Source organism: Aspergillus eucalypticola (genome assembly GCF_003184535.1).
Source record: "Aspergillus eucalypticola CBS 122712 chromosome Unknown BO83scaffold_16, whole genome shotgun sequence".
Taxonomy (NCBI): Eukaryota; Fungi; Ascomycota; class Eurotiomycetes; order Eurotiales; family Aspergillaceae; genus Aspergillus; species Aspergillus eucalypticola.
The window spans coordinates 635,416-662,712 of record NW_020290290.1 but is presented as its reverse complement, the minus strand read 5'-3'; the positions used below and the strand labels follow the sequence as shown (position 1 = coordinate 662,712).

The 27,297-nt window shown below is 50.7% G+C and overlaps 11 protein-coding genes across 11 annotated transcripts; 8 read left to right on the top strand and 3 right to left on the bottom strand.

Moving 5' to 3' along the window:
- Positions 1–100: 100 nt before the first annotated feature.
- On the top strand, positions 101–1,243 carry BO83DRAFT_363349 (putative glycosyl hydrolase; the record flags this gene model as incomplete). The annotated part of the gene is made up of 1 exon (XM_025529567.1): positions 101–1,243. The coding sequence occupies one exon, from the start codon at positions 101–103 to the stop codon at positions 1,241–1,243; it is 1,143 nt and encodes a 380-aa protein (XP_025387082.1).
- Positions 1,244–1,724: 481 nt separating this feature from the next.
- Positions 1,725–3,039, top strand: BO83DRAFT_315697 (uncharacterized protein; the record flags this gene model as incomplete). Its single annotated transcript, XM_025527636.1, has 2 exons — positions 1,725–2,598; positions 2,654–3,039. The coding sequence occupies 2 exons, from the start codon at positions 1,725–1,727 to the stop codon at positions 3,037–3,039; spliced, it is 1,260 nt and encodes a 419-aa protein (XP_025387081.1).
- A 1,004-nt stretch (positions 3,040–4,043) lies between these two features.
- On the top strand, positions 4,044–7,850 carry BO83DRAFT_409132 (general amino acid permease; the record flags this gene model as incomplete). The annotated part of the gene is made up of 11 exons (XM_025534107.1): positions 4,044–4,883; positions 4,935–5,087; positions 5,628–5,672; positions 5,755–5,947; positions 6,014–6,121; positions 6,184–6,294; positions 6,346–6,451; positions 6,509–6,671; positions 6,727–6,809; positions 6,868–7,077; positions 7,142–7,850. 11 exons carry the CDS (start codon positions 4,044–4,046, stop codon positions 7,848–7,850), a joined length of 2,721 nt encoding a protein of 906 aa, XP_025387080.1.
- A 134-nt stretch (positions 7,851–7,984) lies between these two features.
- Positions 7,985–9,478, bottom strand: BO83DRAFT_447575 (SNG1 family protein; the record flags this gene model as incomplete). Its single annotated transcript, XM_025536649.1, has 1 exon — positions 7,985–9,478. One exon carries the CDS (start codon positions 9,476–9,478, stop codon positions 7,985–7,987), a length of 1,494 nt encoding a protein of 497 aa, XP_025387079.1.
- Positions 9,479–10,588: 1,110 nt separating this feature from the next.
- BO83DRAFT_447567 (uncharacterized protein) lies at positions 10,589–12,285 on the top strand (the record flags this gene model as incomplete). The annotated part of the gene is made up of 3 exons (XM_025536648.1): positions 10,589–11,149; positions 11,197–11,683; positions 11,751–12,285. 3 exons carry the CDS (start codon positions 10,589–10,591, stop codon positions 12,260–12,262), a joined length of 1,560 nt encoding a protein of 519 aa, XP_025387078.1. The 3' UTR covers positions 12,263–12,285.
- Positions 12,286–12,830: 545 nt separating this feature from the next.
- Positions 12,831–13,563, bottom strand: BO83DRAFT_418175 (uncharacterized protein; the record flags this gene model as incomplete). Its single annotated transcript, XM_025534807.1, has 2 exons — positions 13,425–13,563; positions 12,831–13,374 (listed from the first exon to the last, which is right to left on the bottom strand). Exon 2 carries the CDS (start codon positions 13,158–13,160, stop codon positions 12,831–12,833), a length of 330 nt encoding a protein of 109 aa, XP_025387077.1. The 5' UTR covers positions 13,161–13,374; positions 13,425–13,563.
- Positions 13,564–14,143: 580 nt separating this feature from the next.
- On the top strand, positions 14,144–14,978 carry BO83DRAFT_399867 (aminoglycoside phosphotransferase family protein; the record flags this gene model as incomplete). The annotated part of the gene is made up of 4 exons (XM_025533359.1): positions 14,144–14,254; positions 14,324–14,510; positions 14,562–14,804; positions 14,842–14,978. 4 exons carry the CDS (start codon positions 14,144–14,146, stop codon positions 14,976–14,978), a joined length of 678 nt encoding a protein of 225 aa, XP_025387076.1.
- A 316-nt stretch (positions 14,979–15,294) lies between these two features.
- BO83DRAFT_389943 (uncharacterized protein) lies at positions 15,295–16,495 on the top strand (the record flags this gene model as incomplete). The annotated part of the gene is made up of 5 exons (XM_025532829.1): positions 15,295–15,370; positions 15,427–15,707; positions 15,787–15,851; positions 15,888–16,222; positions 16,284–16,495. The coding sequence occupies 5 exons, from the start codon at positions 15,295–15,297 to the stop codon at positions 16,493–16,495; spliced, it is 969 nt and encodes a 322-aa protein (XP_025387075.1).
- A 794-nt stretch (positions 16,496–17,289) lies between these two features.
- Positions 17,290–19,416, bottom strand: BO83DRAFT_438411 (MFS transporter). Its single transcript, XM_025536087.1, has 2 exons — positions 18,725–19,416; positions 17,290–18,673 (listed from the first exon to the last, which is right to left on the bottom strand). The coding sequence occupies exons 1-2, from the start codon at positions 18,976–18,978 to the stop codon at positions 17,338–17,340; spliced, it is 1,590 nt and encodes a 529-aa protein (XP_025387074.1). The 5' UTR covers positions 18,979–19,416; the 3' UTR covers positions 17,290–17,337.
- Positions 19,417–21,677: 2,261 nt separating this feature from the next.
- Positions 21,678–22,276, top strand: BO83DRAFT_428242 (cell wall mannoprotein 1 family protein; the record flags this gene model as incomplete). The annotated part of the gene is made up of 2 exons (XM_025535399.1): positions 21,678–22,016; positions 22,079–22,276. The coding sequence occupies 2 exons, from the start codon at positions 21,678–21,680 to the stop codon at positions 22,274–22,276; spliced, it is 537 nt and encodes a 178-aa protein (XP_025387073.1).
- A 651-nt stretch (positions 22,277–22,927) lies between these two features.
- On the top strand, positions 22,928–24,928 carry BO83DRAFT_438409 (flavin-containing monooxygenase; the record flags this gene model as incomplete). Its single annotated transcript, XM_025536086.1, has 6 exons — positions 22,928–23,009; positions 23,080–23,202; positions 23,258–23,337; positions 23,387–23,705; positions 23,762–24,397; positions 24,452–24,928. The coding sequence occupies 6 exons, from the start codon at positions 22,928–22,930 to the stop codon at positions 24,901–24,903; spliced, it is 1,692 nt and encodes a 563-aa protein (XP_025387072.1). The 3' UTR covers positions 24,904–24,928.
- Between the last annotated feature and the right edge of the window lie 2,369 nt (positions 24,929–27,297).

The following is a 27,297-nucleotide window of genomic DNA, read 5'->3' as shown; positions in this document are numbered from 1 at the left end:
GTGAGCATTCCACATGACATCAGGATCGGCGCCAGGGGCGCCCACAAGATATAAACATCAGCGTCAGACATTCTCCCTTGACACCTTTCATATCCCGACAATGGTCGCATCAGCCGTATATACTCTTTTGGGGCTTGCCTCATTCGTCACCTCATCTCCCAGTCAACTAACCCTCACCTCCACCACACCATACCTTGACAACGCCAAGTCTGCCGTGAACACGCTACAGAAATGGTACAATCAAACGACAGGACTGTGGGATACGACTGGCTGGTGGAATAGTGCCATTTGCCTGACCGTGCTGGGCGATCTCACGGCGCTGGATCCCTCGATGCTCAACTCGAGCTCAGCAATATTCAACAATACATTCATCAAAGCCCCAAAGTCCACTCTTTCCCATAGCGTTCGCAAACCAACGTCGCAATACAAGCGTCAATCACCCCTGAGCGATACTGAATCTAGTACCGATTTTCTTAATGATTACTACGACGACGAGGGATGGTGGGCGCTGGCGTGGATCCAGGCCTACGATACAACTCAGGATCAGCGTTACCTCGACACTGCGGTGAACATCTTTGATGACATGGCAGCCGGGTGGGATACTACATGCGGGGGGATCTGGTGGGACAAGAGTCATACAGGTAACAACGCGATCGAAAACGAGCTGTTCTTGAGCGTCGCTGCTCATCTAGGGCGACGGAATACCGATAACACATCTTACTATCTCGACTGGGCAATGAAAGAATGGGATTGGTTCGAGAATAGCGGGTTGATCAATAGTCAGAATACCATTAATGACGGGCTGGATGTGCAAAGCTGTCAAAATAACAACGGCATAGTCTGGAGCTACAATCAGGGCGTGGTTTTAGGGGGACTGGTGGAGTTGTCGCAGCTGGTCTCGAATACATCGTATATAACAACAGCGCAGCGGATTGCAAAAGTAGCTATACAGACATTGAGCGATGCCAATGGGGTTCTCCAAGAATCCTGTGATCCGAACTGCACCGGGGATGCGCCACAGTTCAAAGGTATCTTGATGCGAAATCTTCAGATGTTGTACCGGGCTAGTCCTGATGACGGGGTGAAGCAATTCCTGCAGCAGAATGCCAACAGCATCTGGCAGAATGATCAGGGTAATGAGAATCAACTCGGCCCCGTCTGGTCAGGGCCTTTCACTGCGGCTGATGCATCTACGCAGAGTTCTGCCTGTGAAGCATTAGTGGCGGCGGCAGCCATTCGCTGAGCTTATACGTCACTAGAATAGTGCGTTCATAATAAGAGAGCTAGATTCACGCAATACATTCATGGGACTGTGCAGTGATTGTCCATCACAGGACTGACGGACATATCTACTATATCAAGGCTTGCCTCGCCGTCTTCTCCTCTAACCTCTACATTCTCCTGAGATGGGTGAGTTCGAACCAGTGCGGCTGGGAGCAGGGAGTCTCAAATTGGATATTTTGACACGGGTCTGCCGTTCACTTCAACCTGTGATCGCCCAATCAGGCACAGAAGATCACCAGCGCCGAGCAAAGCAGTGAATCCTCAAAATGGCCATGGATTCTGCTGCTTTTCAACTCCACGATGGAGTGTTGCTTTCATCTCACACTCTCGTATCTCACATTCTCTCATTTACCTTTCCCATACAACTCGACTGCTCATCTCGCTTTCCTGCCTGGCCAAGACGTCAGCGCAGTCCAAGAATGGAGGAGGAAACATCAGGGATGGAGCAACCAGACTATATACTCGATGAAGAAGGCGAGATACTCATCGGTTTGATGTATCCCAATCAGCCCTTCGTTTGCTTTGAGCCGGGAGTAGCGCGTGAGGCCGGCTCCCAGGTCGCGGATTCCGAGCTATTGCAACGATGGATAGCAATGGCCACAGATGCGGGAATCATGGAAGAGAAGTATAAGAAGCTCTCGATACTTCCACTTATCGTTCAATCTGATAACCAAGTCGAGGCGAGTGAGCCGGAGACTGGCATCTGGGGGATCGGCGGGCCACCTGTTGACATTCTCCCGAGCTCACTGCTTACGGAAGAGGAACGACAAGCGCGCAGACGTATCAGGGAAGACCTCGAGAGAAGGCTTCAAGCTAGAAACGATGAAAGTCAGAGTGAAACCGAGGCCGTGGTTACCTTCCAAGCATCGGCGAAGCATCTTATGGCCGCGTCGCCGTACTTTAAGGCCATTCTCTCCACCGGCATGGAAGAGAGCGTTGAATTCCAGGCGGATGGAACAGTGCTGACGACAGCAGAATGTTGGGACGAATGCGCGCTTCTTTATGTACTGAAAATCATCCACTGCAAAAGTCATGAACTTCCTGACAAAGTCGACCTAGATATGCTTGGCAAGGTCTGCGTCATCGCTGATTATTACGATGTCAGTGATGCAGTACGCTTCGCCGCACGGCCGTGGATTGCGAAGCTCAACCCTTATGGGCCCGACGATGGCTATCGCGACGCTGTAATCTGGCTCTGGATCAGCATATTTTTCCGAATGCCGGGTGTCTTCAAGGCAGCGAGCTTGACTTTGATCAAGGAAGGAAGAGCACACATGCCGCCTCTGGGTCTCCCGATTCCGGCACGTATCGTGGGTAAGTTGAATGTTTACTCAGTATAATGCGAAGTCCACTGCTGACAACTCATCAGAAGAAATCACCGCCCACCGAATCAAGGCTATCGAAGGATTGACGGGCCATGTCTATAGTGTCCAGGAAGAATACTTGACCGGGAAGAGGGGCTGCTCATTCGAATGCAGTTCCATGCTGTATGGGGCCCTTACGAAGAACCTCAACACACACAACCTGGCCAAGTCGGACTTCAAGGCACCCTTCCTGTATCACAACTACACTTCTCTTGTGAACATCATTGATCGGTTCAGGCAGCCACGATGGTACGATCCCAGAAGTTCGAAGTACCTGTGCTGGCAGTACCTCGAGCATGAATACCATGATGCCCACTTTTGGGAGCTTCGATTGGGAAGGTCCCTTGATGAGGATGGAATGGAACTGAAGGATTTTATTCAAACGGACTGACGACGGAATGCGAATCCTGACAGCTTTTTCTTTTGTACGCCGGTGATGCTTTGATAGTGGGATAGTGAGGGGGTGCATTCGACTCAGGTGATGCATTAAGAAGTAAAGCTACTAGTTGAAGACTGTATCTAGGAATGACATCTGATTTTATTGTGCTTGTTTTCTTGACTATCTCCTTCCTATATTTAGCTGCCTCAGGCAGGCAATGCTGATCATGTGCCGCGCTAGTCCCAGTCTAGAACGAGTGGTCGAAGTTATGAGTCAGCTGAAGATTCCCCAGCTGGGAAGTGATCAATGAGCCAATCAGAGGAGGTATAGTAACCGTGTGCGTACTGCCTGAGGCAGGTTTGCCTCCCGCAACAATTGAGAAAAGGAAAAGCAAGGAAAATTGAAGGTTGTTTGTCAACAAGCCACGCTATTAAGGTCAATATCACCATAAATTCTTAAGTGTCGGGCATTAATACAATCATAGTATTGATAAGGTTCTAGTGCGGATAAACCATCGACCTCGAGACAATGCCCTATCCTAGATTTCATTCCAGCTACAAAAGACTACTAAGTCTGACTGTCAGTCTGCATTTTCAAATCTGTCCAGCGCAGTCATTTAATGGTGTCATGCATAGGGCATATTGCGCATACTGCAGCGTTCATGGCTGGCTGTAACTCGTCTGTGTTGTCTGCAGCATTTGATGGCTTCGCACTGCTTGCGTTCCAGGCTTTGGCATGGAAGATCCGCAGTATCCACTGAGGTTTGCGGTTCCATGCTACTGCCGTCGTCATTGGTTCCTTCACGATGATGGCAAACCGATTGACCATTCAGACGTGATCCGAGTGGACCCGAATCGGGCAATGGAGATAAGAGCGCGCTGACGAACTGCAAAAAAAATTTGGGAAGAGGGACAGGAAGAAAAACTGGGGAAAATGGCGTGCCGAAATAGCCAGCTCGTCTGCATAACAACCAACCCAAGTCTCCGAGTCCCAGTGACCCTAAGCAGCACCCCATCATGAGTTTATCAACAACAACAGTCGAAAAACGGCTCCTCGCAACCGCAGAGCACCTCAATGCCCCTACTAAATACCAACCAACGTCGGTTCCGTGGGTACATCCCCATTTAGAGCAGGGCGTGGTGCCGATTAAAGGCCGCCAGGTGCGTGCCTCGCAACCCATCCGCCAGGGTGAGGTCCTGATGATTGACGTGCCCTATGCGCTCATTCCCGTCGTCGATGATCCGGCCAGTAGCGATAGTCTTCTGTGCAGCAACCCAACCTGTAGTCGCCAGACACAACGCAGTTCGGGACGAATTTCGTGTCCCAATCGCTGTATCGCAGATCTAGTCTGGTGCGGTCCGACCTGCCAGGAACTAGATCAATTGCGCCATGAATTCGAGTGCACCTGGCTGCAGAGATACGCCGCTCCCATCCGCGCAAAATGGGGAGAATATGACTTTGGGATGATGTGGCTGATCGTCCGCATCCTCGCTTCTCGACATATGGAGCTACAACAGCCATCTGATACAGAAAATGGAACGAATCAGCGATTCAAGGGTGGCTGGGATGCCATCCAGTCCTTTTGTGGCTCGATAGACAGCTGGGCCCATTCCCAGGTACGGTCATGGACGGCGTTGGTCAAGAAGTACCTTCGCAGTAGTCCGGTTCTGCCACACAACTTGAGTGCCGACGACATTGTGGCTCTGATCTGCCGGGAGGAAGCCAACTCCTTTGGCTTGTATCCACGCGAGACGGGTGTATATCCTGTCCCAGAACCCCCTGTGGACCGGGGAGAGCAGTTTGCTGCGGCCGTGTATCCCCGAGCAGCGATTGCCAACCATTCATGCAGTCCTAATGTAAGCGCTTCTGAGTACCTCCTTGACCGTTAGCTAACATGACCGACCAAGATCATGCATAAACCAGACCACCACGGACGGATGGTATTCACTGCGTCAAGGGACATTGCCGCCGGCGAAGAGTGTTGCATATCCTATTTTGACCTGAGCAAACGTGTTGATCTTAAGTCTCGTCGTGATCACCTCCAGAGTCTGTTCAGATTCGTCTGCGGATGTGACCGATGTACAGCTGAGGAGCCATCGGAAAAAGAGTCCGACTGGGTTGGACTGCCTTTCTTGGAATAGCGAATAGTGGCTAGTGTTTTCGGGATTTTCTTGGCTCGGTTTCTTTCATTGCAGGTACAGCGCCGACGCATCACCAGCTGGTCCTGGTATGAAGTTATATAAATGATTGATAGAAGAGATGATAGTTATGTTTGGTTAGAGTTAAGACACCCACGTGTTCCGTGACCTCATAAATTATGCCAATTCTCCGTGTCCGACTCAGTAGTTCACACGACATATGCTGTTTCAGCCTTAATCGGGTCATTAACAGCTAAAATAAACCCCTTCCTCGTATTATCCTAGAACCCTACAAGACATTGTTCTCGTGATAAAAGAAACGTCAATGTGTTTCTCCTTCAAGCATTTTTCGGTCAAGAACAGGCTACACGATCGCCAGCTGCCCAACATCTCGATCCGATGATAACCCAGGATGATTGCACAGAGCTATCTGCATCTCAAGTGGATGCCCTCCTCTCATAGGCCGAACCCCGCCCGAAACGCCCTAACGCCGTGCTCCTAATGCAAGTACGTGGGGGGCAATCTCAAAACTTGAAAAGCGATATGATCGTGTGCTGGCGCTTAAATAAAAGGTAATGCTCGTGATTAGGAATGGGAGCATGTGCAGCTGTCAAACATGGATACCAAGTACCGCCAACCTGACCCTGGCGTGGCCGAGGCCAGCGACTATGCTTCAGAGCCTTCGGAAATCCCGAATATCACGGCCGGATCGCAGCACCTGCATCGCAAGCTGGGCGGAAAAGAGGTTCAGCTCTTCGCGGTCGGGGGAGCCATAGGAACATGTACGTATCGGCATGCCGGTAGATTCGAGGGCACAATTTGCTAGACCGCCGATTAACTGTCTGCAGCACTTTTCGTCCAGGCCGGTGCTATGTTGCCTAAGGCGGGTCCTGCAGGTCTTCTAATTGGGTTTCTTGCGTACACGCCTATCATACTCGCTGTCAATCAATGCTTTGGTGAGTCTGTCTTCTCCGAACCTTCGTTCCTGTGTTCGGCAGAGCTGAGCTGACCCTTGCAGCGGAGATGGTCTGCTACCTGCCCATACCCTCTCCGTTTATTCGCCTTGCCGGTCACTGGGTAGATGATGCCCTTAGCTTTGCCATGGGCTGGAATTTCTTCTTCACCATGGGTTAGTCGTAAATCCTTTAAGCAGGTTCTGGAAGGTTAACCCCAACAACAGCACTGGGAATTCCGTACGAGATCGTCGCTATCAACATCCTCCTCACCTACTGGACGGATCGTGTGCCTGTAGCGGCTGTCGTGGTGATTATGCTGGTGCTTTACACGTGGGCATCTCTGATCCCTGGGCTATTATATCTTCGACATGACTGATTCAATCTCAGGCTATTGAACGTATTCACTGTTCGCTTCTTCGGAGTGTCAGAGTTCTATCTGTCATTTTTCAAGATATTCCTCATGGTTGGACTTCTCCTGTACACCTTTATTACCATGGTCGGAGGCAATCCCCGGCACGATGTGTACGGCTTCCGATACTGGCGTGACCCGGTGACTACATTCTCTTACCGTTAGACATATTCCAGACTGATGACATGCCATGCAGGGGGCTTTTGTGTCCTACATTGAACCCGGCAGTGTCGGGCGCTTCTGCGGCGTTTTAGCATGCATGATCCAGGCCTCATTCACGTACGACCAACCCATCCACCTTACCCCATCTACTTCCGGAAACTTACCACTGCAACAGAATGGTCGGCCCTGAGTACATATCCATGGCCGCCGCAGAAGCCGCCCGACCACGGCGAGTAATGCGCAAGGCCTACGCGGCGTACCCCTGGCGACTGGTTACATTTTTCATCCTGGGTGTTCTATCAATGGGCATACTCATACCTTACAATGATCCTACACTGGCTGCCACCTTGGAAGGATCGGGGCACGAAAGTGGCACGGGAGCTGCGTGAGTCCGACCCTACCCAAACATCCATCCAGCCTCTGCCCTCTAACATCCATATCTTCTCCAGCTCTCCCTACGTAATCTCCATGAACCACTTCAACATCCAGGTCCTCCCAGACATCGTCAACGCCCTAATCATGACCTCCGTCTTCTCCGCCGGCAACAACCTGGTCTTCTCCGCCGCGCGGACCCTCCACGGCATGGCCCTCGAAGGCCGCGCCCCATCCCTCTTCGCACGGTGCAACTGCAATGGTCTCCCCTACTACGCCGTCGGCGCCTCGCTAGCATTCTGCCTGCTGGGCTTCCTCCAAGTAAGCAACAGCTCCGCGACCGTACTAAATTGGCTCGTGGGAATAATCGTCGCCTCGTACCTGTTAAACTACGTCGGCACATGCATCACATACCTGCACTTCTACGCGGCGATGCGCCAACAGGGTATATCCCGGGATACACTCCCATACAAGGGAGTTCTGCAACCGTATGCCGGTTGGTTCGCGTTAGTGGGTACGATAGTCATAACGATGATTATTGGGTTCGAGATATTTCTGGATGGACAGTGGGATGTGCAAACGTTCTTTTTGGATTATACCATGGTTCGGTTTGTTGTGGTCGCTTTTGGGTTTTGGAAGGTGGTGAAGAAGACGAGGTATGTCTGGCCTGGAACGGCGAATTTGAGACTGAGTGGGTTGAAGAAGGAGATTGATGAGTATGAGGCTGGGGTGATGGTTCCTGTTAGGAGGGGGGTTGCAAGGGCTTGGTATGGGTTGTTTGAGTAGATTGGTCTAATTTGGGGGGTAGATGGGATGGGTATGCTTCGTTACATGGGAACGAGGGTGCTTCGCATAAGGTGCAGTGGAAAAGCCATCCTAGTCATCGCTATAGATTATATACTATAGGTTCTGCTCCGTAGCTAGTCAGTGTATGGTAGATCGAACGATGGCCCCGTGTTCTGCCTGGTTGTGTGCACTCTCTCAAGCCGCGACATTTCCTCCCTGATGCGCTCTCCAAATCCTTCTGGCTGCGTCTCTGATGGTTCCCCTTCTTCTGCCTCTGCCACCCCGGCCGATCCTTCCTCTCCATTAGTAGCGGGGGTTTCCTTCTCTGCCTCGCCCTCTGCCTCAACAGCCAAGCGCTCCTGCGATTCCTTCTTCGCCTCCTCCGCCAACACCGCATAATGCGCCCGACGGTACACCCCAAGGCTACTCAGCACCATCCCGACAATCTCATACGCGAATAAAACCGGCAACGCATAATCCAGTTGGGGATTGCAACCACCGGACCAGATATCCACCATCACCTGGAAGATAGAATGCGCGGGAAGCGCATATCCCCATTTGTAGAACCCCGGGGACAGCTCAAACGGCAACAGGATTGACGAGACATTCAATACAACCCATGAGATAAGGGCCATGGGAACGAATGGCGGTGCTAGCCAAATAGTAAATACATCCAAGACGAGGAAGTTCAGATGCGCGAACAACCACAGCGCCATCCAGGTAATCATGAATTGGGCGCCGTTAACGTGCCAGCCATGTCGGAAGGCCCAAATGGCGCCGGTCGTGCAGAGCGAGCCGATGAAGGTGTATGTGGCTGAGATGAGCTGGCGGATGATGGCGATGCGGTGCGCGTCAACTGAAGTATACAGGTGGAATTGCTGGTAGAGGCCATTGAGGTAGCCAAGGTAGAAGAACTCTTGGATGAGGATAAGAATGACGACTAGAGTGTTGTATATGAGGCGGGAGCCTTGGGTGGTGGGTTGGATGTTGATAGTGGAGAGCGTCCAGGGGTCGGCGAGGGTGGCGATGGCTGTCTGGTCAGAGGTGTTCATAGTTTGAAGGATGGCAGGGCCGTTGGTAGTGGTGTAGATGATGCGAGTAGCTTCAGATAACGACAGGATGTTGGACTCGATAGCAGAATCTACGACGGTGGAGTAGCGCGCCTCATTCCAGACTAGGGTCATGACATCACTTGTATTGTAGGCTGCTGTCCCGATGCCGGTGAGAGCAGCTGATAGGCGCGAAGAAGCATTCTCGACGATGTACAGACCTCCCCAGTAGTGAATATTGCAGACGGTGGAGATGATCGACGCAGGATTGGGATAAGCCTGGGCTGACTGTTCGCGGAGGGTCGGGAAGGCGGACCCTTGCAGCTGTTGGTAGGCAGTGCGAACGGCCTGACCGATGGCCCCGCCATCGTAGTCAACGAAGACGACATTGAGATTATGTATATGAGTGGTCTGTTGAAAGATGGACCCGAACAGATAGCAGAACAGACCAAGGAAGAGGAGTTGTAAGATGAGCAGGTTGATGGTGGCAGCTTTAAGGACGGCTAGACGCAGCGGGCGCACCTCCGGGTCGTGGATGCTGCGGTGAGGGCGTTGACGGGCAGCGGCATACAAGGCCATGGGTGTATCCTAGGGGCAGTCCAATTTTCTTCTGTTGAGATATAATCTCCAGAGGTTGTGAAGATACGGCAATCTCCCGGTGGTAGTGAGTTGAGGGTTGGGCCGGAATCGCGGGGAAAGTCAGTCGGAGGGAGATTCCACGGTTGAGCGATGGATACGAGATCCGGTCGTTGAACCTTGGTTAACCTCGAAAGAAGTCCCTCTGTGCCCTCTATAGCAGTGCATATGTGTAAAAGTGCTGTCTTAACAGTGCTTCTCATCGATACTATATACAACTTCCGAGGCCCACTACCAAATTGAGCGGAAGTACCCCAGGGCTTCCGGTTGAGAACCAATGCCCTGTCGGTAGCACGGAATATGCGGGTCAGCCCAAATCACCCATCTAGTACTACTGAACAAAGCAATATTGTAGGATAAACAGTAGTGGACAGCCGAATTGAAGGGCAGTACCATGCAAATTCCCAATATGCTTGCCATTCGGCAGTGATAATATCCCCAGCACTTGGACCTTCGCGTCTCTTCCATAAGATCCCAGTCGATGACGCGTAGGAACGACCTACAAAGAGGAACAAGGACACCTAATTGATAAGGGGCAGATCCCGAAAAGCTCTTCGTTCGCTTGTATCTCAATCGAATCATCGGAAGCTGTATTACGTGGTAGTAGTAGTAGTAGTAGTATTGTGTGTCAACTACACAATATATAAATATTATTACAGCTCCCACTAGTGCGTCAGCATCATGGCACTGGGTGACAACAGTTCCCATCAGCCATCTTCAAGATTGCCCGTCGATAGCAAACATTTCCGCCCACGAACAGCTGCATAGTCATGTCGCAAGGAGTCCATCTTTCACAGAGTGCTTGTGCTCTATGCGGGGACTGGCCAACAGGTGGTGAACGGATAATAAGTGAGCCTTTGGCCCCTCAAACCTCGCGCAGTATCATCTAATCCAATCGCAGACCTTGACAGGGACCAAGTATCTTTCCAGACTGTACGTGAGTGCGGGATTGAATGCAGAGAGTGTTATGGCAACCCAATTCCAGAACTATGGATTCATACCCGGTGTTATCAGCTTTTGGTGGCCAGCTTCGGCCCATCTGACAGACCCTCCATGAAGGATATAAAGGATTACGCTACTGACACGGAAGTACTTTATGGCAAGAGTTATCCACGTAGACATCCCGGAACAATTCTGGAGGGTCTCTCGTCTAAGCATACCTCATGCATTATCGCAGAGTCCTTCAAGCAAAGCTTTTTTGATAAATTGCCCCCGGAGTTGCGACGCAGGATCGCAGGGTTCGTTGGACCATGCTGGTACTTGGCTGTCCTAGGCGAGGCCCACCGGCTCATTGACTGTGTTCGACAAAGCGAGAAGGATTTGGATGAAGAGCTTGACCTCGACGAAGACTTGTGGATATCGCGGATTGTTTGCCAAGATCATTGGTACCTATCACAGATCAGCAATATGCCAATTGAGGCGACTGAAGGAATGGAAATTTTCCACATACAGCCACCCCAGACCATTCACAAGATCATCGCTTCAACGGACCAACTGGGTGTGCGTTGGATCCAGTTTCTCGACCGTGAAACTACTCCGACACAAGATCAGTCACCATGGTACGAGATATACGACGTAAAGGATTTCGAACCAAGGCTGTGGGTTGTCCGTGGAGTAAGCAACTCTATCCTCGGTATCTGGGCATCAGCTGACGTACTTAGCGTCTTATAATAAAGAGAATTGAAATCGACAATGACGAAGCAACACGTCTCTTGCCGTCGACGTGGACCTCCCCGAATCCGCCCATTTTCCACCCATTAAAAGGTATCTGCCAAGGCGACTTACAGGAGGCTCAACTTCACCATATGAAACTTGGACCCCAGGTAGAAGGCATTCTTGTCGTCCGCACAGGCGCCTATGGCATATTCGGGATCCACAACTTCTCGGGCCGGAACAAAGCGTTCTGGGAGTTTCTCGAACAGGTGCATGCCCGTAGAGGGCCACAGACGAACCCATCTTTATACTGGTTCTATTTCCCGTTGAATGACCAAGAGGATATCTTAAAGGTTTGGGATCGGCGGTTGGGCCATTCCGACGGACGAACAAACTTCGATGGTTTAATTGTTAGTGCTTCCATCTCATATCTGATCTCACGAACTGACCGGCTAGGTACAAACATCCTTCGGGAGGGATATGACATTCGGAGCGGTATATCCACCCACCTTTACTAGAGATAGTAGATACCGCCCTATGGTTCGGGACACTGATGGTCCAGTTTCCGGAATAATTCACGATGGCATGGATTTGAGGTTCCAAAGAATGACGGTGTTTGGGGTTACCTGCCATAGCCCGCATGATGGCGAGACTCGAGCCCCGGTCCCAGTACGTTACGCCATTGGGCCTCCAAGGGCCCATCCCCGCGACGACCTCGTACCATGGTATATGACCAAGGCCACATTAAGGGGCGTGACTAAGGTACAAGTGTGCAGGGACCGGACGCAGTCGCATCATCCTTGTCTGGGTATCTTGATGTTCTATGCCGATGGTCACATCGAGTCCAATGGACAGATTCGCTGGGATTATGGACTGGACGAAGAGATATGCGGTCCTTTCGTTGTCGCCTCAGGGGCGGTTAATGAAAAGGACACTATCAAGGACATCCGAAATGCAGAGGACCCAGTAGTGGCCACTGTGCATCGAGGTGAATGGAAACCTCTGCCTAGTCAAGGGATACTCGCATGGTGGTTTAGCGAGTTGGGCGATAGACTTGTCGTTTACTATGAGTAGTTGGTACTACATGGTTTGTTAAAGCTCCCAGAAATCCAACCCAAGTTCACGTATACTCCAGCGCTAGGGATTTAACACAACGCTTCGATTGAAGCGACGGCGCCTGTAGACCTGACGAGAATAATCGGCAGAATGACCATGCCATGTGAAATTGTGGCTTTATAGACTACGCTTCTTTTCAGTTACTTGATGCATCCGAAAGCATCGAATAAGACAAATGTGCGTAGCAATATATAGACTTCGACTTCGTCTTTGGCGGAATACAATCAATATCAACATGAGACCGAGGCTTCTACAATATCGGGTAATTGTCAGATCAGTGTCACAGGAATCTTGACATACGTTGCGCAGACACATGATCAGACGCTTTTTGCTGCGTAATAGTGCCTACAGAACTCCATCTACGGGGCACATGTGAGAGATGACTGTTGGCTTACGGAAAGAATAAAATGACCAAAATGGGATGAACAAAACTGCATCGCAACCACAGATTCTCATTCAAAAGTCCTGATGGTGGATACAGGAGTTACCTTCTGCTAACAATTTATCATGATCATAGGCTCCGCATTCATTCTCCATTGATCCGGAAAGCCTCAGGCGAGTGGATATCAACGTAACCTCGAGAATCAGACCCATCCACCGAGCCAAACAGCGGCTCCAGCCATTCATCCTCCTTTGAGCAAGACCATACTCTACACTTAGTACCAAATGCCGTGAACGCGTACACCTTTGACAAATTATGGTGACTTAGAAGATAGGCCATACAGACTGTGAATGCATGTCTCATAAGCCCATCAAGATCCTGAAGACTGGGATCCATCGCCACAGGTTCATAAATGCAAAATGTCATCATATCGACGTCAACATCGACATCGACAATCGACATCGAAATTGGCATCACGTATATTATAAAGCTCTATAGTAATATCCAGTCGTTGACGGGGACAATCATCTGGCGTGGGCCTATAGAATACAACCCAGTCTTTTCCGGAGAAGAGATGTTTCATGAACAGATGGCTCCACAGCCTGACCACAGCTCCTTCATTACCAGGTGTCTGGGAGTCCTCCCAAAGCCTCGTGAGACAGATATCACCGGTAATGAGCGACATTGTCTGTCGATGGTTAGCTGGACGTAGCCTGGTTTGGGAATGAGTACACCAACTTGGAAAATGGAGGTAGTGTTTTTGTAGCGCCAAAGTCCGGCGTATTTGTGAGGTGCGTATAGTAGGATTGGATATTTCTAGAGACGAGAATTAGATCGTGCCATCTGAGAACTGCGGATGTATGTTGGTGAACTTAGACAGTTGGCAAGGTAATTTGGAGGCATCTATCACTCCAGCTGTGCCTTGGAGCCTAGTACTGGCCGACTAGGCTGTAGCCTAGAAATAGTGAGATTCTGTGATGGTGGGTGGAGTTGAGATTTTTATTCGCTCTTCAAGCATTGCTTGCAGATGGCGCTAAGTTGGCGCTTGTTTGGGTTTTCACAACTCGCCTGGGTGTTGCGAAATCCCCATCTTAGAGACTGACATACGGAGTAGATGGGCACCGTCCATGAAGTTACTCATATGCCTAACCCCAGCTGTCTGTCTCTATGGTTTGAATTCTTCCATACGATCAGGTGCGGTTTCTATGCAGGAAGAGGCTTGAATTCTCGGCCATTCCCGCCACCCCTTTCACCGACGGCAGCACCCTGTTCTTTTATGGCTGGACATGGGGTAGGCGCAGTCTCAGTATAAATTCGTCTATCAAAATATCCCTAAAACATGTCTATCCTGTAGGAGAACAGTTATTTTTTTCTCATCAGCCCTCGGGACTCCCCATCATCAATTTCCCCAAATATCACCTCGCTAACTGTTCAAGATGCCTTCCCCAGATGCCTGCATGACCTGCGGCTCGGAACCACATTCTCAAACTGATTACATCTACAAAAGCCAAGTCAAATTGTTTTACCGGTCGACCGACCTAGGTGTCTGGTCGATTGGATCCAAGCTGGTCCTCAAAGATCGGGGACGCCATATCCCAAGCGACGAGGCGTCCAATATCCGATTTGTCGAGAAATAGACATCGATCCCAGCCCCAAAGATTCTCAAGGATTGGAAAGGAGGCGATCATAGCCTGATGTTGATGGAATGTGTTCTTGGCGAGCCACTAAGCACTGCCTGGCGGAAACTCTCTGCGGAGGAGAGAGAAAACATCGCAAAACAAACAGCGGATTATCTGCTCCAACTTCGCGAACTTCAGTCCGATTGTGGGCGATCCCTCGAGCGCAGACCAATATTACCCACCGCTAGCTTTTGAGATCTTCAAAAGATTTGTCCCCGCGGCCCATTCGCTTCAGATGAAGAGCTTTGGAAAGAAATGGAGGGTGCATTGCATGACTCTGTTCCCGAGGCCGTGCGGAGACTACTCCGACGCCGGATGCCGCCGGTTACGCCGTATACCTTTACCCATGGGGACCTTAGCTACGGCGATATCGTGGTAAAGGATGGCCCTGTTACTGGAATCATTGATTGGGAGACGGCCGCGTACATGCCTGTATGGTGTGAGTCTCTGTGTCTCATTTTCATATTGTGAGGAAGATGAAGTGTGGAGGATATTGTTGCGCAACTGCATGCCTGATTATGATGTTGCGTACAACCTATGGCACCATTATCAGTATCTTTGTCTCGATTCAATCCTAGGGGGAAGGCATCCCATCGATGAAGCCTCACGTTAGGCTTGTATGAATGAATTATAAATATTATTCACGGAATGATGGATGAGGTATCTGCAAATGCGGCCCTCGCATATCAATACTAAGATGTCATACAACAGAAAATTCAGTTTTGGTAAATAATCACGTCGAATAACAGCTACAACTAGTCAGTAACCAACATTTCAAGGGCGACTTTATATGCTACCCGACCAGCGCATAGAACGTATCAGACACACACTAATCCTATTGTGGTCTAGTAGTCATGCAGGGATGATGCCTTGGCTCATCTCACACATCCATTGTTTGCCTTGATACCACGACAACCGCAGAGAATACCATGTTCTCCATATTGAGAGGGATCAGAAGGATACGACAGTCTCAGCCAACAGCCCCGCTATCCATCCGTTGTCGTGGTAATTGCCCGTCAAACAACAAAGCGGCCATAACTAAGTTACTGATATCCAAGTAGGAAAGCCAATCAGCCGGGGTGAACTTTTTGCATATACAAACGGCCATTTCCTGGTCAATGAAGAGCATCAGCTGGCTCGACACTACGTAAAATTCGATGTCGATGCTCTCTGCAGTGTAGCTGCGGCTCTGGGTGACGTTCCATCTCCCGTGGCAAGCGTGAAGAAAATGGAGGGTGGATTTAGCAAGGCTCTGTTGATGAAGAAGGAGAACGGTTCCGAGGTCGTTGCCAAAATACCTTGTCGGATTGCTGGACCTGTAGGGCTGATAACTGCATCCGAGGTGGGTGTCCTTAAATACTGTACGTCGTCCTTCGCTCTCTCCTTTTCCAACGCGTGTGATCACTGATGTGACTGTGTAGTACGCAGAAATACCACAATCCCAGTTCCCCGGGTTCTTCCGTGGTCTTCAGACAGGGACAATCCCGTAGGCGCCGAGTATATCGTGATGGAAAAAGGCTAGTGGTGTCCCCTTGGTTCGTGTATGGGGTGACATGACAGAATCTGAGAAATTGCAGCTTATTCAAAACTTGACCAAGCTCGAGGCACAGTTATCAGTCATCCGGTTTCCTGCCTACGGTGGTTTTTATTCGCGCGACCATCTACAGTACGCAGATGATCAATTTCTACTGCCAGATGACCATGTTGATCCATCGCAATCATTTGGTATCGGCCCTTCTCCTGATCGTCAATTCGACGTCCCTTCGGACCATTCTAAAGATCAAGGCCCTTGTCCGTCTCTGCACCTCCAACGTTACTCAAAATCACCATTCATAGGGACCACATTAGCGGAACTGGGTATATCTATCGCAAAGCGCGATCTCAACGATACCAAACAAATCGGCCATGTTCTACCAAGGCACCATGGATGAACAAGCTCGGCTCCTCGAGTTCACAATCCGCCTAATGCCCATGCTAGACACTCATCCCTTACTGGGCCAATCTGCACAGCCTACACTCTGGCACACCGATCTACACATGGGTAACATCTACGTGGCGCCCGACGACCGCACACAAATAGTCTCAGTCATTGATCTCCAGTCCATGTCAGTTATGCCCTTATTCCCTTGAAGACCAGAGTACATTCATTACCCGGATACATAGAGAGTAATAACACAAATTTACTCCACTTTCGCGTTTCGCGTCTCACCCAAAATAACAATAATAACAGCCCATCACAGCAAGCAAGGAACAATCCCTTCCCAATATAGTTAGTCTTAACCCCCTTACTCATCTTCATGACATAATCCACCTTCGATACCAGACTAACCTAATATAGTAACTCTATTATGCAATATGATCCAGTAGTGACCCTCTTAACTCTTGACTTGAATTCCCCAGACTGAGGCGCTCGTCCCCACAGTCCAACGTCACCGTCCTCCACGATGGGTCCTGACATGGCACAACTTGGCATAATATTATTCTCCTGATATTAATATCTAGGTGGGAAGTTGGATAGATTCCACGTGTGTGACGTTGACGTATTCTTCTTCTTCCGGTGGTTGCCGGCTGCATGAGCGGCCTAGTCTGCGACCGGGGCTATATTCGCCATAAACACTGTTGTCGTTTTTAGCGATAGAGATACCGGATTATAGGGTTGTAGTTGAGATTGTGTCTGTGGATTCAACATAATTATGCTGCGAGACTCTGAGTTAATGAAGTTGTGGATGTTTGCAGACAGGGTGCATGGTGATGCATGAAAATATATATTGTGGGGCGAGTAGTAGCAGTAGCAGTAGTAGTGTGAGGTTGAACGTCGACGTCAAGGCCCAGTGGAGTTAGCATCAGGTCTACAACTATTAGTAAGACTGAATGGGATGTGATGAAAGATGTGTGGTAGTAATATCTAATTGCTATCATAACGTCATACGGATGCATTTATATACAGACAGGCACTTTTCGGTAGGACTAGACTAGTGCGGACTATCCTCATCCGAGTCAAAGTGCTCGCGCGCCCAAGGACTGCGCAACCGAATAGCACGACCCTTGTAAAAGAAGATAAAGGGAATCGGCACAAGCAGGATGGCGATAAAGCCCAGCAGACTGGACGCCCACTCGTAGTCGAGCTTCTCGTACATCTGCGTAGCGAACAGCGGGAAGCCAGCACCGACGAGGTTGCGGACGAGGATGACACCGGCCAACGCGGAGGCAGAGTAAGTCTGGTAGCTGTCGACGACATAGTTGAGGATACTAAGAATGACGATGTAAAGACCCGCACCGAAGAAAGAAGACGCAATGATGGGGACGATCCAGTGCACGGAGCGGTAGCTGGTCCAGCCGAACCAGAACAGACTGATCGGGATGAGCAACGAGCCGACTCGAGCCATCCACATGCGCGCTTCCGGGACACTGCGGCCGCTGTTCTCGGCCACGCGGCGCAGGTAGTACCGCTCTTGCAGCGGGGAAAGGGCGCAGGCGATGATAGGGCCAATGGCCATACCCAGGAAGCAGAGACCCTGTTGACCGACGTTGAAGCCGTGGCCGTTGGGTTCGCCAAAGACGAGAGGGAAGGCTTCGTTGAACAGGTAGACCAGCCCGTAGAGGAAGCCGTTGTAGATGGCGGAAAAGGTGGTGATGGGCTCGGTGAACAGAAAGCGGAAGGGACGGGTGAGGGTGATCGCAAACAGCTGGTGCAGGCCCTTGCGGTCTTCTGCGTGGAGGTCGGTGGTGGTCTCTGCGGAGCGCAATCCCTCGCGTTGCATCTGCTTGCGCACGCGGGCGGCCTTGCGCTGCAGGATGATGCTGTGGCGCGTTTCCGGGACAGTCAGGACCAGCACAATCCAGGTGCCACCAGTGATGGCCATCATGATCCAGAAAATCCAGTGCCAGTTCAGGTTCAGGCCGATGTAGCCGCTAACCACCAGGGCCATGGGCGGGCCAAATGTGCTACTGAGACCGTAGAATGCCATAGGGCCACCACTGTGGTTACGCTCCCACAGATCACTGATGGTACCACCCGTGTTGGTCAAGGGGGCACCACCGGCGAAACCGGCGATGAAACGGCAGACAATGATGGTGCCAATATTAGGAGCCAGTGCGAGAGGCATCTGGAAGAGGGACATGATGAACCACGAGACGATGTAGACGGGCTGGCGACCAAAGTACTCGGACAGAGGAGCCAGCAAGACAGGCCCAATGGCATATCCCAGCACATACATGGACAGACATAATGTAGTGACTTCAGTAGACACGTGGAAATGTTCCGCGATGCCGGTGGCTCCGGAGGAGAAGGAACCGCAAGACCAAGTGCTGGATTTAGGTTAGTAGGGTTGAGATACAGGAGGTTGGCAGTAGACATACGTGATAACGTTCAGAAAACTGGCAAACAAGGTAATGTACCACTTGCGCCAGTAACCCCAGCAGCGCGGGTTGTCCCGATCTTGCGGGCCAAAGGTGATACGCAAGGGGAGGGCTTCATCAGGCTGGTTCCTGGCGCGAGCCAGAGCTTCCTCCTCGGTGACGACCAGCGGAAGAGTCTCACGGTGTACATCCGAGATCTCTTGCTTCTGGTCGGCAGTGGCGAACAGGTCGCCGACGTGGGATTCCTCGGTCATGGTCGCGACGCCAGGCACAGGGGGAGATGTCAGGTCAACAGGATACAGAACAAGAAAGTTAGATCAGATCATCAGGGGACGAAAGACTTTTAATACGGAAAAGAAATATCTGCGGCGCGAGGGGCAAAAGGGCATCAGCAGCCCGCCGCGTGACGTTCCCCGATTGCAGTCTTGCCATGACCCAACTCCACTGGCCGGTGAGGGTTGCAGATGGTCTACCAATGAGATGGAGGGCACATAAGCTTCGACTCCAGATTTCTCCAGTTGCAGCCGTGTTCTCCATCTCTTCGGGGTATGACCGAGCTGGTTACAGGGTAATCCGGTGTCGGGAGGCAAGCTTTGAGGGTCAGGTTCAAGCCTCGGTCAAGCTTTAGGGCGCCGTGGCATCCGGGCGAGGATTCCAGAAAAGAGGGCCGATAAAGGCGGGATGTTGGCCGCCTTACCCAAAAGGCGCTTAGTGTCGCTGCACTCCAGGGGATCGTCTCCTCCTTATTCCTCCATCCTTTCGTCTCCCCGTGGAGTTGCCCTTGTTTCTCTGACTCACCGAATCCGCACGGTCGTGGGCCGCCCGGCCGATACACAGTTCCCCAGGCAGGATTGCCGACCCCCCGCCGGCTGTTCCATTTGCCGTGGATGCTGTCCAGCAAAACTGTTTCCCTGCCCTTGTTGGGCCGAGATGCTTCCGGTGAGCTGATTCTGGTCTAACAACAAACTAGAATCAGCCACACCGCGTTGGATTTTTTTTTCCCCTGCTAGCGAGATAGATTAGCTGCTGCCATTTGCACCCAATAAATACTCTTCCGTGGTAAGCACCATATCTTCCTATCGTGTACCACAAGGAAAGAAGGCAGAACTCAGCTGCCTTAGGAAGAACAAGCAACCTATTTCACCGTCAGTGTTAATATTAATAATTGGGAACCTTTGTGATTCCCTCCACCGGCTTTTAGGCTAAATGCCATCAGCCCCAAAACCCAACCCCAACTTGCGACGCCAGACAGACAAGACACTAAAATCCCCGGGCTGTTTTTTTTGGAGGCTTATTCCCCACTTGCCATTGGTAAGCACTAGATACGGCTCCCTCGAGTCGGTTTAGGTCCCACGGAGAGCCAAAAAGCTGAGCTTCCCGGTGAGGGAGTCGGTCGGTATGTCGCTCCCACCACGGTCGGCTTGCTTACGGGCGTCGCTCTCATGCCGGCTGTCGGCATCCTTTCCCCGTGAGAACTGTCCCTCACCTAATACTATATCAACCAAGTACGGAGAACGGTGTACACAGTAGACGGTAGACAATAGACAGTAGACAGCACGGGTATAGCTGGGTGTCTGGATACGCGTGGACCTTCTGCCGCACCTGGTGTGGCCTGGCCTCTTCGTGGATAACGTGCTGGTGTGACAACCAATCAGTCGACCTTGTCTGCTTCATCGATCATCCAGCCTCGAAGCCTGATTTGTTGTGCGGTCGCTGGCGCTGCTCAGCTCTTTTTTTTTTTTTTCGGTCACAGCTGGTCTGCCCACATTAGCATCCACTTGGCTAGCAGTTGACCAGGCCTCGTCTGTGCCGCTCATCACTCGCACGGAATCAATTCTCCGCTGTCTACGGAGTACATGCTGGTCTCTGGGCTGCTCAAGCCATGCAGCGCGACAAGAACCTCCTCTCTCCCCGGTCGTTGTGGACGCATGGATCGTTGGCCCATCTTGGCATCTGGTGGTCTCCAGACGCCGACTCAACTGGCTCTGTTCTGGTTGGCCCGGACATTGTTGTCTCGCAGAGAAGTTCGAGGTGAGCTTTTCTCGGGTTGCCTCCCTCATGGGGGGGCTGTATTTCGGACATGAGCCGGCCCAGGGACTCCACCAGGCTAGTTGTCGCACTTTTGGAAATTTAGGTGCACAAGGAGTTGGAGACGCCCGGTATCCTTTCCATATATTGCCGTTGCTATTTGCATTCTTCGCGCGAGGTATGAAAGACCTCACGCCGATGTTGTCTGTTCTATGCTGACATGGACGTGATGGGCAGTAACTTGATTGGCCAGAGCGAACGCACGGTCTCTGCCATTACGAATGATAGCCATGCATTGTCTGTGTCGTGTGCTGTCAGTGCTCGTGTGTGGTCCCCGCGCATTAGTGAACCTTGAGCCGTAGCGATCATCGGTCGGAGAAATTCGCCTTTGACGAGGATTCACTGGTTTGTCCCACTAGTGTGTATCATAACCTGCCAAAAGCCCGGTGTGGTGTGACACTGGGGAAAGAATCGTGAGTGCTGCCCCAGCCGGGATGTTGTCTTTCCAAGACAGTATATCAACGTTGAACTTACAATCCCCGACCACCAACCTGACTGTTACATTTGTACATTGGAAGACGGGAGTTCATGAAAAGATCCTACTGACATCAGCATGGCTCGAAGCTTCATCCGCGATGGTGAAACTGTTGCAACCAGAGGGGCATCACTCTTTCGATGAGACATAATGCCCGAACAATGGATTCCATCATGCGACGGAGTTAGTCTACGGATGAACTTAACCCCTGTTGTACAGCATCCCTGGCGAAAGTCATACAGAATAGACCGCCTGTTTCCAGGTTGAAGTCTCAACTTCACGGTCAACTTGTATATATATATATATATAGCGTCAGACCTGCTTGATTTCAGCAATAACAAGAGATACAAGACAGCAGAAAGGACACCAACCACTAAACCAGCTACCAAAATGCGCTTCGCACTTACGGGGACCGCCATTCTGGCCTATATCTCGCTTGCCACCTCGCATGTCATCAAGCGGGACATTTCAAATGTCCTTCGTGGTCTGTCCACCTTGAATGCCAACATAGGCACATTCGGTGCATCCGTTTATCGTTACGACGGAACACTTCCCGCTGCGATCGAAATCTTCCACCAGGAGAGTAGCCTGGAGAAGGACCTCGAGGGAGTGGCGGCCGACACAAACAGCACGGCGGAATGGACTGCCCAGGAGAGCAACAGCGTGACTGAATCCTTGGTGGGATTGGAGCCGATTATGCGAACCTCAATTGCTGCACTTGTGATGAAGGTTGGAAGCTATCCTGAAAACTGTCATTTTTCTGCGGAATATTCTGACAATTTGATTTCCAGAGAGATCTCTTCATCGGCGCCGGCGTGGGCTCTGCAGTGAGGCTTAATCTGGTCAACATGAGGAGCCGGACAATTGCCCTTTCTGTGGCACTGCAGAATAAGGCTGTTGGTGCTGATAAGGAGACCATCCGACAAGGGACCGGGGATGTGGACGACGCTTATGACAGTGCGATTGATTCGTATGAGTCCCGGCTGTGAGCATGCCTGTGCCGCCTGTGGCTTGGTCAAAATGTCCTCAAGGCATCGATCAGGCATCCGGAATATCTGTTCAAGAATAGCTATTCTCAATGCAAAAGCTGTTGACGTGTGGTCGATTTCTCAGTAGTGGATGGTAGTCCACATCCAGCATGTTTGGCTTTATGAGGGTAACGGACGTGATCTATCAGTCCTGTGCATCCATATTAGTCCACACTCGGTATTGGGTTTGTCGCTACAAAAGTCCAATGGTTGATTTACAAAGGAACCGGGGCCGGCGCTTAGTTAACAGCTAGTTAGCTAACTAGCTAGTTAGCATATTGAAGAGCACTGATGTCTCGGCCCCCCCCCCCCCCCTTCCCGCGGCCAATGAGGGGCTCAATATGGGTCTACAACACCTACTTGATGCATGCCAATGCGATAGCTACAGCTAGGTTACCAATGATCGATAGAGTTGATATTGAGCGCTCTATTGTTCCCATCCTCGGCGATGTAGGGCGAGAGGGGAATGTGTCGAGCCGAGGTGCTTCTCCCCGACGCGAGCGGGGTTGGAAGTTGGTACAAAGTCGCCCAGCAGGAAGAAAGCATTTCCCATCTCTCGATTCACCGCATTTCACTTCCCCTGAAGTCGTTCTAATACCACTCACTCTCATCATGCCCTCCAACTACGTTCACCATGTGGGGAACCATGATTATACTCGTGCTACTGTCGTGATTATCGGGGCTGGCGTATCAGGTATGACATTATCCCCTTGCCTTGCTTGTGACCAGAAAAATTATAAACTCTGTTGCTAACAATTCCCCAGGTATATGCATGGCAATCGACCTCCTCCGTCGAACCCCCATCCGGAAGTTCGTCATACTCGAGCAGGGAAGCGCTGTGGGAGGAACCTGGGCCAACAATCTCTACCCAGGCTGTGCCTGCGACGGTCAGAAGCGACCGGCCCAACATGTTCGCGCGTATAAAAGCTAACAGCCGTGTAGTCCGGAGCGCCCTGTACAGCTATTCATTTGAGCAGCGTCCCGACTGGACAGCTGAGTATCCGGCGCAGGAAGAGTTTCTGGTAATCCTGCCTTGCTTTCAATGCATTTAAGACGCTGACGCACCTGTAGGCATACCTCACGGATATTGCTCAGAAATACGGCCTCTATCAATACATCCGGTTCAACTCGACCGTACAGGAAGCCCGCTGGGACGACCAGCAACAGCAATGGAAGGTCCAGGTTGCCCTGAATGGCACCAAGGCTAGCGAATTCCATGAGGAGTATGAGCTCGCCACGGACTTCTTGGTATCCGCCGTCGGACAACTCAATGTGCCCAGCTATCCCTCAATCCCAGGTCTGGATCATTTTACCGGCAAGTTGATTCACTCAGCCAGATGGGACTGGACCTACGACTTCTCCGGCAAACGAATTGCGGTTATCGGAAATGGTATTTACTCCGTTCTCACTAGAAAACTCAGCATCATATATTGACAGCTATGCCAGGCGCCTCAGCAATCCAGATTGTCCCTGAAATAGCCAAAACCGCCTCTCATATAACCATCTACCAACGCAGTCCGAAATGGGTCGTTCCGCGCTTCAACAAGCCGGTCGGCGCTTTCCAGCAGTTCCTACTGTCATATGTACCTCCCGTGCGCTGGTGCAAGAGAGTCCTGCAGATGCGTTTCCGAGAATGGACATACAACATCCTCGTCACCCCCGGCACGGTCCCGGCCCGCGAAGCTGAGGAAGCTGCAGAGGAATGGATGAAAACCCAGTTGCCCGACAAGCCCGAATTGTTGGACACTCTGACCCCCAACTATGCCATAGGATGCAAGCGCATTCTCATTTCCGACGACTTCTATTCAGCGTTGAATTCGAGTCACGTTGACCTCAATACCAAGCCAATCCAGCGTATCACAGCCACGGGTGTCCAAACGGAGGGCGACGAGCAAGCGTATGATCTCATCGTGTTGGCCACTGGATTCCGTGCTTCGGAATTCCTGCACCCGATCCGGGTGTACGGTGCTGGCGGCCGGGCACTAAAAGATATCTGGAAGGGTGGACCAAGAGCTTACTACGGTATGACTGTTGAGGATGTGCCGAACTTCGGCATGCTCTACGGACCCAACACAAACTTGGGTGTGTCCATCCTTTCATAAAGACCTTCAAGGACACATGCACTGACAGAGATAGGCCACAACTCCATCATCCTCATGATCGAAGCCCAATCACGATACATAAGCACATTGATCCGAGCCGTAGCCGATGCGAAGAGAAAGGACCAAACACTGGTTATTCAACCTCGCCCAGAAGTGCTACGCGAATACAACGACCGGGTCCAGAAACAGTTGGCAGAAACCAGTTTCGCTGACCCAAACTGCCAAAGTTGGTACAAGACTGATGAGGGCCTGATCACGAACAACTGGCCATTCAAGGTCGTGGAGTACCAGAAGGAGGTGTCTCAGGTGCGATGGACGGACTTCCTTTTCAAGGGCGATGGGGCTGCGACAGTGGAGAAGAAGAAGGCGACGCACGTTGGTCGGGTTAAGGAGGAGGTGCTGATCAGTAATATTACGTTGTTTTTGGGGGTGGCTTTGGCGGCTGGAGGAGTTTACTGGCGTGCTACGAGGGGGTGGAAGTGGTAGGCTTTAGGCTGCTGCTTCGTGATACGGATTTATTGTAATGTCTTGAGTCGTAATAGTGAATAGGCATGCTCGTGTGTCTAAGTAGAGAGACGCCTCCTGTAGACAAAGTAGATGTGGATGGGTCTGACCTTCTGCCCATGGTTTCTTTACTATCTTACTACGCTACTAATTAACCCGGATCATAATATTTCACTGTGTTAATATATAGTCATCTATTCAAACATAATTTTTAGACCCTTCAAACAACCTCCCAGAGTGTCTAGAAGCTGGAACCTCCGCAGCAACAATCTCAGCTATCCCAGTCACCAGATCCACCTCCTCACACGGAATGAACCAAGATCCTCCCCACCCAGTATACAATCCATGCCCTAAACAAAAGACCACAAAAATCGGAATCCCCAAACACGAAGTAACGAACGTCGAGGTATCCCACTGCCCCGGAAAGAAGACCGTAGACCCATTCAACCACAATAACAAAAAGATCAAACAGCCAGCAAAATACGCAGCATATGGCTGAAACCTCGACCGATACGGCAACCCCGCAACATCAAGTCCCTGCATCGTCGTGGCCTTTCGAAAGCGGATGTATATAACACATACACACACCCAGCTTACATACGCACCGCTATTCACGAGGTTGACGAACCAGTTGAATACTGTTGCGGCGGAGGAACTGACGTTCTGCTTCATAATATTCAAGTATATGATTCTAGTATAGTACAGCGAAGACAGACTGGATTAGGCTAGTCACACTCCAGGATTAGCCCTTCTGCCGTTCCATGTCAGTTCCCAACTATTTGCTTCCTATGCAAAGTGACAGAACCCCTTAAAGATCCTCAATCCCCGTTATTGCAGACTAACTATGCAGCAAAGCAGCATCAGGTATCCTCATACTTGCCACAGTATTCTCTTTCCATTACAAATCGAAGCTTCGGAGACATCACAGGTGGCTCTAAGGCTGGGAGCAGCATCCGGAATAATCATGGCTGGCGGGCTTCTCTGTAAGCTCCACACTCTTGTTGAATGCCTGTGTGGACGGAGGAACATCGTTCGCTGGATTGAAAAGGCAGAAGTTATAAGGGCTCAGCCGAACCTGTGCCATTTCGGCCGGCATAACGGGGAAGTCCTCTACACGTGGGTTATGAGTGAAGCCGCAAGTATGCCAGATGACAATATCATCGTTTCGGACCGAGTCTTGAGCTTCGCTAATCCATGATTTGATACCAGTACCGCCAAGGGATTGGTTCGTGTAGTCACCCGCTGGGAACAGCTGACGGTCCTTGTACTTCGTGGACTTGACTCGCCTTTTTCGTTGAATTTCAACACGCGAGGGGATGGTACTAACTAGAATCTAGATGCAAAACCATCAAAGATATCAATAAGAGTCATCTGTCTATCCTCGAGACGAATGGTGTGCTTTCGAAGCTTCAAGATTCATGGCTTACTATCCTGACGCCCATAGTCAGTATTCAATTGATATCTGCGGTGTGAAACATGTACATTGACGTAGCGATCCACATGACATCTGAGATTACTAGGATCCGAAGGGTGTGGACCCTTATGCTGATTCAATTTCCTATGAATCTTGCATTAAGCTGGTTTTCCTTGGAGCAACTTGATACCTAATGTGTATTTGCAGTTGAACGTAAAATAGTACGCAAACTTAGTACCCTATATTTCTATAGAAAAAGTAGCTTCCTGCTAGGATAGAGAAGAGCCATAGGCAAATGGACCCATTACATGCACACTCATCTTTAACACAAATTATCTCACATCATATGTAAATATTCACACCTGGGTTGACCCGAATGCTCTATCCTTCCGGGAGTGCTTTCTGCGGATCAACATGCAATTTCTCTCACTGTATTTAGTGAGATTTTAGGGCCTCAGATAGCTACATTGGGCGCACTGATTGTCAGCATGTGACATTCATATTCTGGGTGATGTCATGATCGACGACGTTTCGAAGGTCTCCCCGCGATGATTGAGTTGGCAAATCCCTCAGGGCGCAAGGATCTTCGCTGGGCTGGACTGCGATGCCCGGCTGACAGAGATCATATTACTAAGGGTGAGTGTTGAACAAGATATTTACTAGTTTACAATCCGAAGAACTACTGTTTGCTTACTAGTAGCTGTAGCGAAGTTACGAGACTTTGTCATGTGCCGAACGGATGGAGTGGTGGGATGGTGGGTGGGATATATATTTGGATGACTGAGGGCATCACTGCCACATCCTTTCAGTCATCCCACATCCTTCTTGATCAAACCCGAGCTGGTAGGTCAATAATAAGGAAAAAAGCACGATGGAGGATGGGACTAAGCTCGGAGCGCCTGATAGGTACAGCAATGTGCTCACTACTCTTGGCAATGCAGGGTCTACAAGGCAAGGCTGAG